This window comes from Oncorhynchus kisutch, linkage group LG6 (genome assembly GCF_002021735.2).
Source record: "Oncorhynchus kisutch isolate 150728-3 linkage group LG6, Okis_V2, whole genome shotgun sequence".
NCBI lineage: Eukaryota > Metazoa > Chordata > Actinopteri > Salmoniformes > Salmonidae > Oncorhynchus > Oncorhynchus kisutch.
This window is the reverse complement of record NC_034179.2, coordinates 47,454,459-47,468,243: the sequence shown is the minus strand read 5'-3', so window position 1 is coordinate 47,468,243 and position 13,785 is coordinate 47,454,459. Positions and strand designations below refer to the sequence as shown.

The following is a 13,785-nucleotide window of genomic DNA, read 5'->3' as shown; positions in this document are numbered from 1 at the left end:
ATGTTGCTGTAATTGACGTATTACGCTATAATCGCTCAATTATTCCATTCCCCGCCCCACAGGGATGCCCTGGCCAATATCGAGGTGATGCAACTGGACTTTGAGATGGAGAACTTCACCAGCCAATCAGTCACCAGGAGGATCAACTGGAACATCGACTACCGGGGACAGAACCCGCCTCCGGACTCAGAGAAGGTGGTGACTGAGTTGACCGTGGTGCAGAAGGACATTCAGGCTATCATCCCACTCTCCATGGTGAGTAACCTGTGACATCACATACAGTATGCTATAATAATTTTCATATCAGTTGAATCTGTCTATTGTAACATTTGTCACTGTTCAATTCAGATCTCTCATGCCATAAAATAAGTTAGCCACTCTCATTAACCTCTAGCGTCGAGCAATCCCGTATCCGGGAGCGTAATTATAGCCTCAAGCTCATTACCATAACGCAACGTTAACTATTCATGAAAATCGCAAATGAAATGAAAGAAATATATTCACTCACAAGCTTAGCCTTTTGTTAACAACACTGTCATCTCAGATTTTCAAAATATGCTTTTCAACCATAGCTACACAAGCATTTCTGTAAGAGTATTGATAGCTAGCATAGCATTAAGCCTAGCATTCAGCAGGCAACATTTTCACAAAAACAAGAAAAGCATTCAAATAAAATCATTTACCTTTGAAGAACTTCGGATGTTTTCAATGAGGAGACTCTCAGTTAGATAGCAAATGTTCATTTTTTCCAAAAATATTATTTGTGTAGGAGAAATCGCTCCGTTTTGTTCATCACGTTTGGCTAAGAAAAAAATCAGAAAATGCAGTCTCTACAACGCCAAACTTTTTACCAAATTAACTCCATAATATCGACAGAAACATGGCAAACGTTGTTTAGAATCAATCCTCAAGGTGTTTTTCACATATCTATTCGATGATAAATCATTCGTGGCAGCTGTGTTTCTCCTCGAAGCAAACGAAAAATACACGCAGCTGGAGATTACGCAATAATTGCAACACCAAGCGGCCACCTGGTAGATGTAGTCTCTTAAGGTCAATCTTCCAATGATTTGCCTACAAATACAGAAAGTCTAAGCTCATTCGTGACCCATACACAGCCATATAAGGAGACATTGGAATACAGCGCATTCAAAATCTGGGGCACTTCCTGTATGAAATTTCATCTTGGTTTCGCCTGTAGCATTAGTTCTGTGGCACTCACAGACAATATCTTTGCAGTTTTGGAAACGTCAGAGTTTCTTTCCAAATATGTAAATTAGAAGCATAGTCAAGCATCTTTTCGTGAAAATATCTTGTTTAAAATGGGAACGTTTTTTTATCCATAAATTAAAAGAGCGCCCCCTATATCCAAGAAGATAAAGGACCTTCGATCCCCATTGTCATAGGTAAGCATGCTTATCAACACTTGAGGTTCTCTTTCACTAGCTCAATGCTCATTTCACCTGCTAAGAGAAGGCCGCCAAGGCCACCTAGTAATGGCACACCATGCGAAGAGTCTGTCTGGCGCCTCCATTCCTATCTCATGAAAAGGGGCAATTAGTAAGCCGTAAACACCGCTTGTGGAAATGAGGGACATTAATCAAGTAATAGGAAGGCAGAGGGCCAGTCCTGAAAGGTCAAGTCACCTCCTGTGTGGTTTCACCTCCCTTTATTTGGTGAAGGGAGCCTGTGAAAAGTCTCAGGGAGAGAGACTTCATTATTAGGCTATTAAAATTCAGCTGCTTGGGCAAATGTTAAAGCGATACTTAGCTCTCTCAGTCCCGCATATATTTATATAGGTTTAAAATGCCACAAGTTGCAGAGAAGTAAGTGCCCAGGTGCTGAAGACTACAGAGGTTATTAAGCGAGGAAGAAGAAAATCTCTCTCTATTCACGAAACATGACGGTGTGCTTCAAAGGCTTTATTAGAGAGGTCAGGCAGAGTGATGAAGATAGGAGTTCAGTTGAAAGGAGCCAGAGTCCAAAAAATTGCAAAAGCCGAGGCAACCTGCTTGCCTGGCTACCCAGACTCCTTGCTCCGGCCAAACGCTTCGCCACGCCCACGGATGTTCGTTTATTCTTCGCAATGAGTCTGGATCTGAGTACCTCCCTGACCCTTCACTAAATGCGAACACATTCAGGGCCATCTGATTGGTCCAGAAATCAGTGGGTTGGGCCAGAGCCATTACAAACGTGGTAAAGCGGCAGGTTGAAAATTTGTCATTGGCTTTGGTACTGGTTAGAGACGATCCAATCGCTGATGAATTTGTTTTGTACAATGCCCCTCGTCACCACAAACGACTTCAATGATTGCAGTCTAAGACTAAAGAATGTAGTGAATGACAGAGCAGCGGAAGAATTTAGTGTGAGTCGTCAGGCTAGAAACCTGTGCCATTTCATGCCATTTCAGTTGCTGTGTTTCACTGTTTCTCATTCATGTACTATAAGAGGGAAGACCAAGTCTGTGTCCCAAATTGCACCCTATTCCCATAGGGCTCTGGTCAAAGGTATTGCACTATATGGAATAGCATGCCATTTGGGACTTAGGCAGAATCCAATGCCACATAATCCCAGGTCTCTTTGTGTGAAATGATTGTAACAGTAATAGTAGCGACAAGAGGCTCTGCACGTTGTGTTTACCACTGCACACATCCTCTGCTAGCTTGTTAGAAACCAGAATGCTCACATTAATATTTTTTTTCTGCATGGATTTGGGAGACAGCAGAATGAGGCAATCCGGAAAAACACACAAGATGCATTTTGTATCTTGAGTAACAAAAAAAAATGCAGGCGAGGGACTGAGAAGAACATGGCACGCCAAGTGCGCAAAATTAATATCCTCTCTGATTTAGCTCTAGCATGAACGAGAGAGGGAGAGGTGGAGAAAAATAACTAGAGGAGAATTTTTTTTCTTCCAGGAAGTAAAAGCTTTGCTAAGCAGAGTCAATGCCAGGCAGAGCTGAGCCACTAATACTGGGGAGGAGGGGAGTGGGGAGACAGTAGCTGGGGAGGGAGGAGGAGGTGGGAAGGAAGCGGGTGAATTTACAGTGCAGAGTGCATCTTCCAGGATAATGTGGTTAAATCAGGCCGGGCTCCATCACTTTTGTCCTGTCAGGGCCCCAGCCAGGTCCCCCTGGCTGCCACATTCTCGGCGCAATTAGCACCCCGCGCCAAAGAGCCCTCTCAGGGGCTTCTCATAAACGGGGGATGGGGAGGTGGAGAGAGCAGGAGAGGGGGATGAGGGCGCAAAGGAGAGGAGGGAGGGGAATAGCGGGGTACTGTGTTGTTGGCTCCACCACTGCGCCATGCTGCCGCAGTAGCGAACAGATGATAAATAAAACATGACAGCGTCTTTGCCGAGGCCCCTATGGCAAAAAGTCGCATGACACACACACACACACACACACACACACACCACATATCTGGCACATCTGACGTTGCATTTTGATCATTTACATGAGGAATAGGAGCTAGGGCACAGTAAGCAGCAGAGGCTTTGATGAGTTTCGCTTGCTAATCGGCTTCGTCAAAACTCAACAACTGAGGGCTGCCAACCTTAATTCGCTCTCTCATTGCTTGTCATTTGGTTACTTGGTTTCAAATGGACCCTGCTTCTTTAATTGAATAAATCTAAAACAACAATGCTCACATGAACAAAGCTAAACTAGTAGTCGATACTAGTCAATGTTACAGTAGCAGTATAATGCATTTTTCATTTCCGCCGTGTATTGAACTGATAGAGTTGTCTCAGTCCTGTCTTGTGTAAACACTAGCTGACAGTTTTCTTCATGTGTCTAAATGCGTTAACCTTGGTGTTTCGCGGGCTATAAAATGTTTAATGACTTTGAAATGGCCTCCTGCATGTTATTGATAGCTCTCCCCTTACTGTGTTCATGATAAACTCTCACTCATTACACCGGACACTGCAGCTACCGCTACCCGCCACCGCAAATACTCAGGCCCCGATTTACATTTTTTACATTAGCCATGCAGCAGAATACCATTTGACACATGAAAATGAGAAACATGATGGAGGACGGGGCGTCTTGTTACTATAAGGTTGCGGTTTGTTGTGAGGAAAAATAGTTATTGGGCTCTATTTTCTCCATCCCTTCATTTGTCTACGTCTGAGTGGCTGTTCTTTAGCAAGAAACAGGGAGGCTAGGTTTACACATTCTCCTCACTGAATAATTGTCTGGCAAACATTGTATTATGAATAAATGTGTCAGCAGGTAGAATGGCATCAATGTTCAAATAGTGCACCAGCTAATTTGATTTGGGCAGGACCTGACCGTGCAACATAACTAGCATTTTATATGCTGCCATTTTTTTTATTACACCACGTTAAGTAATACTGTTTTGCCTCTGAGGCTTGATACAAAACAGATATTTAAATATAGTGTTTTGATTGAAATCAAAGGCACATTTACATGATTTGTGTTTTCTCTAGAGGGTCACGAGGGACACAAATTAGAGCCTAACTCATTACCCCCGCACAGCTCACATTCATTCCGCCAAAATAATGAATTCAAAGTCGTCCAATTGAAGACTCAGTGTGCATTTTAATTGGCTGTTTCTATATCACTGGAGTCATAAAATAAGTGTACATCTGCTGATGGTCTTGGCTCTGTTTATAATCAGTTCTCAAGTCAGTTTACACTGAATATACTAAACATTATGGACACCTTCCTAATATTGTGTTCCCCACCCCTTCCCAGAACAGCCTCAATTCAGCAGAGCATGGACTCTACAAGGTGTCGAAAGCATTCCACAGGGATGCTGGTCCATGTTGACTCCAATGTTTTCCACTGTTGTGTTAAGTTGACTGGATGTCTTTTAGGTGCTGGACCATTCTTGACACAAACCGGTGCGCCTGGCACCTACTACCATTCCCCGTTCAAAGGCACTTACATTTTTTGTCTTGCCCATTTACACTCTGAATGGCAAATATACACAATCCATGTCTCAAATGTATCAAGGTTTACAAGTCCTTCTGTCTCGTCACCTTCATCTACACTGATTGAAGTGGATTTAACAAGTGACATCAATAAGGATCCACCTGGTCAGTCTATGTCATGGAAAGAGTAGGTGTTCTTAATATTTTGTGTACTCAGTGTATATTCCCCAGCATTGTGATTTCAGGCATCTATTAGTGACCCTAGACTGTTTTCCGCCTTAGTGCAAATAATATGATAACGCAGATTCTCTAACTGTAACCAAAATTATGAGGACAGACAAAAAGGTTTTGACGACGATATAATGTTTTGCAGGGCTATGAAAAGATAATTTCCTTAGGCATTTCACTTCTCTTTCATATTTCATATTTCCATCCGCTTGATGAAGACTGAATGTTTCACTTCACAACTCAAATGACTTTGCATACATTGTCAATGCGAACGCCTTTTTTCCCTAACATACAGTTGCAGCGTGAAGGGGAAAACATAAAACTGTCCTGCACAGTGATTGATGTTCATTATTCTCTTTCTGCATTCTAAAAATGTTTTATCTTGTCTCACTTCATTTTCTTTTCAAAGTGTTCATTGGAACATTTGAGGACACCTCTACAGTGTATCTTTTGAAAATGCATACCTCGTGTGGTGAAATGTATCAAAAAGGGGTGGCCCATTTCAAATCAAACCAAGCCGACCACTGAGAATGGCTTCCAGCAGAACTCTTTGGACTTCCTTTTTGAAAAGTTAATATTGGTAGTACTCAGTGAAATAAATGTGCGATAAACACTATCTAACACTGTTTCATGTTTGTTCCCTCTCTCCTTTAAACTCTACAGGACACCGAAATCATTAACACTGCGATACTGACTGGCCGAACCGTGGCCATTCCCGTGAAAGTGGTCTCCATTGAAATGAGTGGAGTCGTGACTGATGTATCATCCTTCGTAGAGTGCAAGTCCTCTAACGAAGACATTGTGAAGGTAAGGTACAGTAGTTCCCTCTTAGGTTGCACAGTTCCAGTAACTTTCCCAACTGTGATTTTGGAATACCTTGGACTTTTGGGAATGTTACCGGCATTTCTCAACCCTATCCCTCTAAGAATGATATTGTCTTGGTAATGCATCTGCTACCAAATGGAATCCCACCGTACTTGTACACACCCTAATGGGCCTGCAGCACACTTTAATATACCATCATGCGAACATCAAAACCTCTTTACATGGCTGTCCATAATTATGTGCTCTTGACTCAGTTGCTTTTGAACCCCCCACAGATGAATCAATGGATGTTCATAGTCTTACTGGTACACCAAAATCAATAGGCTACAAAGCACAGTAATAGCTCTGAAGGATGCCTAGTCTGGTTGCCACCGTTTCTCCAGACCTTAGTTTACTCTAGCTGCATTATCTGGTGCAAGGCCTACCATCCATTTCCATTCACTTAGGCTGTGTCCCAAATGGATCCGTATGCCCTATATAGTGCACAACTTTTGACCGGAGCCCTATGGGCCCTGAAGTAGTGCACTAAATAGGGAATAGGGTGCCATTTGGGACCTGACCTTAGCCAAGTAGGATACCTGGAGGTGAGGAGACGTTGCTAGTGTCCTGGGATGAGTCACCAACACAACTCTAGCCCATTGGGAGCCACAGCTGGGGTATGCAACATCAACTCCCATTTGTGGATTAAAGAAGCAAACCCCATAAACAGTGTTGGTAAATCCCATTTTGTTGTAGAAAGAGTTGGATAAAGGAGGCTGCGACCTCTGAAATTGAATCCAAATGTACTTGTTGATTCTCTTCGAGCGCGTTTGATGACAGCACTACGACACCTTACAGGACATGTGAGAAAATTATACATGTGATGTAGAGAAAAATTATAGGCAATTGTTTTTATGTGGATTTATGCATTTTTGTTCATTTGAGATTATCGTGTGGGATTATTTAAAGGGGAATGCATAATTATAATGCAAATTCATTTGGAATAAATAGAGGAAAAAGCATCAGCTGTAAAACACAGACAGAATACAGACAGCCCCTAATCTTATTCTGACATTCATATGTGTGATAATACTAGGATCAATATGCCAGAGCATGAATAAAAAGCATTACTTTTTGCCATTAATCTGTATGTGATAAGGTTTAGAATGGTTTCAAGACGAGCTGCATTAGCGCAGTGTTATTGAGTGGACTTTGGTTCACTGCCCCTGCCATTGAACTTTAGAAGCTAATGCAAGATGAGCCCTTCACGCCGAGATGTACATGAGTCCTGACAGTTCTATACAACACTCCACAGAATATGAACGACAGGTTCACAAAGACAACCCACTTAGTTTGTGTGGTTGTGTGCTCTTCCCCTTGCATTTCGTGATGCCACATTATTCCCATTATTCATACACCGCACTCTTAATGCAGATCTATTCTAATCAGATGACTCTATTCTCTTATATTTTATTATTGTGTTTGTGTAGCCTTGGTGAGTCTGTGGAACACTCAAAACAATAGGCTCTGCATGGTCTATAAGTAAAGCGTATATAGAACGTCTTGTTATATAAACCAAGCCGCACCATGTGCACATAGGTTGTGAATTGCAAATGTGTAGACGTCAGATATATTTATCGGATTTTTGTTTTTAACAAAGCAGGTGGTTTTTTTAAGCTTTGGATATTCGCCAACCTGCCGGTATTCTGTTTTTGTACCCAACTTTTGGAAAACGTTACGCGGTGCTCATTTCTCTTTGCTGAGGCGTTTATTTTCTTTGTTTGTTTGTTTCTTCCCCCTTTGAAATAAATAGGCCACGATATATGTCAGCGCTGGCAGATAACCCAATCCCATTTGAATGTACAGTGGATGGTGTTTGTGTGCGAGAGAGAGCACAGTAAGATTGTTATTAAACCATACATCTGTGCTCTGCTCAGACTGGGGTTTGTTGTGGTGTTTTATGTTGTGTTGTTTGGGGTGGGAGGAGTGCACGAGTACGGGAGGCAGTATGGGGAGAAGGCAGGAAGCAGAGGGGGAGGCTGGGCGAGTGGAGGCGAGGGCTGGGGATTTGTCAGCAAGCGGGAGACGACATGACTCCCCCAGCTGATCCTTTCTCCCAGGGCTGTGTGTGTGTATGTGATCGCGTAGCGGCAGAGCACCCTCTTCCACGCCAGTGGTCATCCAACCCTTGCCCAGCCATGTCCTCAGTTTCCTCCATTCTGCACTCTCACACCATTGTGACACATTCACCTTCAGCCAGTGACCAGGCTTATATAAGAAAGGCTTTGTGAGGCAATGAGATAAGTACACCTGAGTGGTATACTGTCTTTAGTATTGTCTCCTTGCTGTCTGCTGTGGTATTGTATATGAGAGGTCTTGAAGAAGTTGTCTTATTATTGTTGATAGCTTCACAATGAGGACTTAATCCAGTCAATTGGAGCTTGCTGGCCCAGAAATCATGTATGAATAGATAAAGCAATGAAACGGGATGTGTTTCGCAAAGTGCTCCTCTGTCGATTAAAGAGAATTGATTATTGATTATCTTACTGTACCTTCAAGTATGTTTTCATAATGTTAAATACAGGGCAACAGTAACACAACTGGGGTGTGTTCATTAGGCCCCAAACGAAAATAACCAAACTGAAACAGAGAAGGACTACTTGAACTCGTCGAATACCACCACCAGAAAACACTTTATTTTTTTATTTTGCAAAACATTCTAAAGCATTTTTATTTTGTGTCCTAATGGACACTGCCCAGGTTATGTTTTATTTTGCCATATACTGTACCTCCAGGAACCAAACAGGTGGTATTGATAGGCCTACAGTCTGCATGAGTTATTGTACAACATTGAAACAGCTCATGCGATCAAACGGAACTCATTACAGGCCTAAATCCTGTTTGGAGGCACATGTTGAAGTTAAGAGTGTGAGCAGAGGCTGGCCAGCATGGGATGTGCATCACTAAATGGTGATCATTGTTTCTCATTAGATCCATACGCATTAGTCAGTAGAATAAGCATTATCAGGTCACCCCACCAACCTTCTGTTTTCCACATGCATGCGCCTCAACGAAGTGGATATACTGTGCTGCAGGCGGGTGGGGATCCTTTTTGATCCTGCATCTCTGCTTGTGGGTTTAAACTGGATGCCTGGATGCCACCATAGTGGGCAGTGCCCACCCTGTCTTTCTTTGCCCTGCACCCACCCAGGCAATCTGCTGGCACCATGGAAGGTGTCACAGAATATTAGAGGGCTATGTAGCGACGGCAGCTCGCAGCTCCGTGCATTAGAGCACTTTCACGGACCCCCGCTGGCCTTCTGACGCCTGTAGTCGTTAACAGCTTTTGACTCACAATTAGCCAGACAAGTTTATTAGCTGCCTGCAGGAGCTGGGATAATTTGGGTTAGTGCAGTTAGAGAGGGCGTATCAGCAAAGTGAGTGATAGGGAGGCTGGTGTTAGCATTAAAGCAAAGTGGAGGCCTAGAGTGGTAGGTCACAGGTGTGGAGGGTGCACTGTGGTGGTTTTGGTACAGAGGATGACTGTACCTGATATGTCTGTGGGTGGGGGTGCAGGTATTTCCTTTGCTCTGTACAGTGCAGACACATGCCCCTTTGCCCTCCCAGTCTCCAAAGTGTCCTTTTGGGTGATGGTATAATTTTCCCCTAAAAACCTTTTTGTATAAAGGTTTCTCATTGTTGTTCGGAACCCACTGCCCGCCGCAATTCGTTGCAACTTTGTCTAGTTCACCACCCCCCACCCCATCCGTTGGTTGCACCTGTTGATCTGCCCTGTACAGAGTCCAGTTGCGCCTTTTTCCAAGTCTGCCCTGTACGACGATTGCGTTTACCCGGTATCCAAAAAGGCATATGGCTTGAGAGATGTGGTCATCGGTCGAGTGTGTACTGCCACAGCATCATAACATTTGATTAACACTTGATAACGCTTGATTTAACCTACATCATCATCAATATTCAGTCTGGTTGGCTGACATCGAGAGTAGCGACTGCATCAATGACCCTCCGATCCAACTCCATCCCTTTTTCAGTCGGGAGTTGTACATGTATATCAGGGCAGCAGCAACACAGGTAGTCTACACTCTAGCTAACCACCATACTAAAATATCTACACAAGCCACTATATATATCATGAGTTAGACAATTATTATGTTTTTTATTGCTGTTGTAATTTTACCCCCTTTTTCTCCCCAATTTGTGATATCCAATTGCAATCCAATCTTGTGTCATCGCTGCAACGGGCTCGGGAGAGGTGAAAATAGAGTAATGCGTCTTTCGAAATATGACCCGCAAAGCTGCGCTGCTTCGTAACACCCGCTCGGTTGAACCCGGAAGCCAGCCACACCGATGTGTGGGTGGAAACACAATTCAACTGACGACTGTTTGTCAACTTGCCCGCCACAAGGAGTCGCTAGAGCGCGATGAGCCAAGGAAAGCTCCCCGACCAAACCCTCCTCTAACCCGGATGACGCTGGGCCAATTGTGCACCGCCCTATGGGACTCCAGGTCACGGCTGGCTGTGACACAGCCTGGGATCGAACCCCAGACTGTAGTGACTTCAACACTCCGATGCAGTGCCTTAGACCGCTGCGCCACTTGGGAGGCCCGAGTTAGACAATTATGAATATTAAATTATGAAGTTATTATTTGATACAAGCGTTGAAGATGAATCACAATCAGTAAAAGAAATTGAGCATTTTAGTTAATTTGCCCTAACAAAAATGTATTATTTTAGCAAACTGGCTCCAGTTAAGATCCTACACCTGTAACTAGCATATTTGCATCAATCATCAACATCAATGATCAGCTGATAGCCCACACTCTTTTTCTGATGTCAATCAGGAAAAAGAGTGAAGCACTGTGTACTAACTTGCTTAAAATGTGTGTGTGGCAGAGCACCTGCCCCTGAAAAGTCTGTGCTTGGCCCTTCTGGCAAGCAATAACCTAATTGTCATAATTCAGTATGCCAAAAGTCTATTACGCTGATTCCAACTGTCATCCTAGATCTCCGGCAGACAAATATAATCCCGAAATCCCTATTCACACAAAGGTGGTTTAAGAATACGCCAATGATCAGAAAAAGGGAAAGAAAGATAAATACTTTACTCTCGCTGAAGGCTTCCGACCCGGCCTGTATTGGTTGCAGAGTGGAGAGGCCTGTCTGGATGAACTGGGTATTTTATTACCCAGTCCCCCCAATATGATGAATCCCCAGAACTGAGAAGACTCCAACCTCCATTTGTAAGAGATTAGCTCCTTTGATTAGTGTCAGCTGCCTCCGACTGCCAGATAAATCATTGATGGTATCCCAAAAGCTAAAGCAAACCTTGCTATTTATTACAGTAAATATTTTAGTATTTAAGGGATGGCTATTTATGAGAAATTCTGTGCCAAATGACTGCTGGATAAAAAATAAATAAACAGAATTTTGTGGGTGCCTGGTGTATTAAGCTTTCATATTCTATGAATTATCTGTTGCCTGAAAGCTTGTGTTAGTATATTATGCAGTGTGTCTCCACATAATTGTGTGTAGATCATAACACAGAAAGTAGTGGTGGGTGGGATGAGTGGGGTAGAGGGGGGAGCATGCACCCCATGAATGATTTTTAAAGGCTTTGAGTAGGTTGTACTTAAGAGCCAATTCTTACACTCAACAAGAGACGCAAATTAGATTGGAGAAAACCCTCAAGTAGTGTTGTTTATACTGTGTTCTCAGATATTTCTAATTACAAAAATACAGCCCCTCGTGGCAAAATATTGGAACGTTCACAAAGGAGGATTACTGCGACCTAAAAATAGTACACATTGCACATACTCTGTAAGCGGAAAAAAGGAATATGTGTACTCTCTATTTCCTTCAGCTGGTTTTAGAATTTTTTACAAATGTATTAAAAATAAAAAACACATCACATTTACATAAGTATTCAGACCCTTTACTCAGTACTTTGTTGAAGCACCTTTGGCAGGAATTACACCTTCAAGACTTTTGGTTATGACGTTGCAAGCTTGGCACAACTGTATTTGGGGAGTTTCTCTCTCTTCTTCTCTGCAGATCCTCTCAAGCTTTGTCCGGTTGGATGGGGAGCGTTGCTGCACAGTTGTTTTTAGGTCTCTCCAGAGATGTTTGATTGGGTTGAAGTTCTGGCTAGGCCACTCAAGGACATTCAGAGACTTGTCCCGAAGCCACTCGTGCATTGTCTTGGCTGTGAGCTGAGGGTTGTTGTCTGTTAGAAGGTGAACCTTCGCCCCAGTCTGAGGTCCTGACTGGCTTCCATTTGGCCACTCTATCATAAAGGCCTGATTGATGGAGTGCTGCAGAGATGGTTGTCCTTCTAGAAGGTTCTCCCATCTCCACAGAGGAACTCTGGAGCTCTATCAGAGTGACCATCGGGTTCTTGGTCACCTCCCTGTCCAAGGCCCTTCTCCCCCGTATGCTCAGTTTGGCCGGGCGGCCAGCTCGAGAAAGAGTCTTGATTGTTCCAAAACCATTTAAGAATGACGGAGGCCACAGTGTTCTTGGGTACGTTCAATGATGCAGAATTTTTTTTGGTGCCCTTCTCCAGATCTGTGCCTCAACACAATCGTGTCCCAGAGCTTTATGGACAATTCCTTCGACCTCATGGTTTGGTTTTTGCTCTGACATGCCCTGTCAACTGTGGGACTTTGTAGACACAGGTGGTACCTTTCCAAATCATGTCCAATCAATTGAATTTACCACAGGTGGACTCCAATAAAGTTGTAGAAACATCTCAAGGATTATCAATGGAAAAAGGATGCACCTGTGCTCAATTTCGAGTCTCATAGCAAAGGGTCTGAATACTATTGACTTCCGGCGCCGACAGAGATGGCCGCCTCGCTTCGCGTTCCTAGGAAACTATGCAGTTTTTTGTTTTTTACGTGTTATTTCTTACATTGGTACTCCAGGTCATCTTAGGTTTCATCACATACAGTCGAGAAGAACTACTGAATATAAGAGCAGCTTCAACTCACCATCAGTACGACCAAGAATATGACTTTCGCGAAGCGGATCCTGTGTTCTGCCTTTCACCCAGGACAACGGAATGGATCCCAGCCGACGACCCAAAAAAACAACTTCGTAAAAGGGGGAAACGAAGCGGTCTTCTGGTCAAACTCTGGAGACGGGCACATCGTGCACCACTCCCTAGCATTCTTCTCGCCAATATCCAGTCTCTTGACAACAAGGTTGATGAAATCCGAGCAAGGGTAGCATTCCAGAGGGACATCAGAGACTGTAACGTTCTTTGCTTCACGGAAACATGGCTCACTGGAGAGATGCTATCGGAGTCGGTGCAGCCAACTGGTTTCTCCACGCATCGCGCAGACAGAAACAAACATCTTTCTGGTAAGAAGAGGGGCGGGGGCGTATGCTTCATGGTTAACATGACGTGGTGTGATCATAACAACATACAGGTACTCAAGTCCTTCTGTTCACCTGATTTACAAATTTAGACCGCATTATCTACCAAGGGAATTCTCTTCGATTATAATCACAGCCGTATATATTCCCCCCCAAGCAGACACATCGATGGCTCTGAACAAACTTTATTTGACTCTTTGCAAACTGGAATCCATATATCCTGATGCTGCATTCATTGTAGCTGGGGATTTTAACAAGGCTAATCTGAAAACAAGACTCCTCAAATTGTAGCAGCATATCGATTGCGCAACCAGGGCTGGAAAAACCTTGGATCATTGCTATTCTAACTTCCGCGACGCATATAAGGCCCTGCCCCGCTCTCCTTTCGGAAAAGCTGACCACGACTCCATTTTGTTGATCCCTGCCTACAGACAGAAACTAAAACAAGAAGCTCCCGCGC

The 13,785-nt window shown here is 43.6% G+C and overlaps 1 protein-coding gene across 2 annotated transcripts in view; it reads left to right on the top strand.

Annotated features, from left to right (window-relative positions):
• Positions 1-13,785, top strand: part of LOC109892926 (transmembrane protein 132E) — a 373,494-nt gene that overhangs the window by 319,278 nt on the left and 40,431 nt on the right. For both annotated transcript variants that reach the window (XM_020485814.2, XM_020485813.2), the window contains exons 4-5: positions 63-255; positions 5,789-5,932. In XM_020485814.2, the coding sequence (XP_020341403.1) occupies positions 63-255; positions 5,789-5,932 (337 nt within the window). The remainder of the gene's footprint in view (positions 1-62; positions 256-5,788; positions 5,933-13,785) is intronic.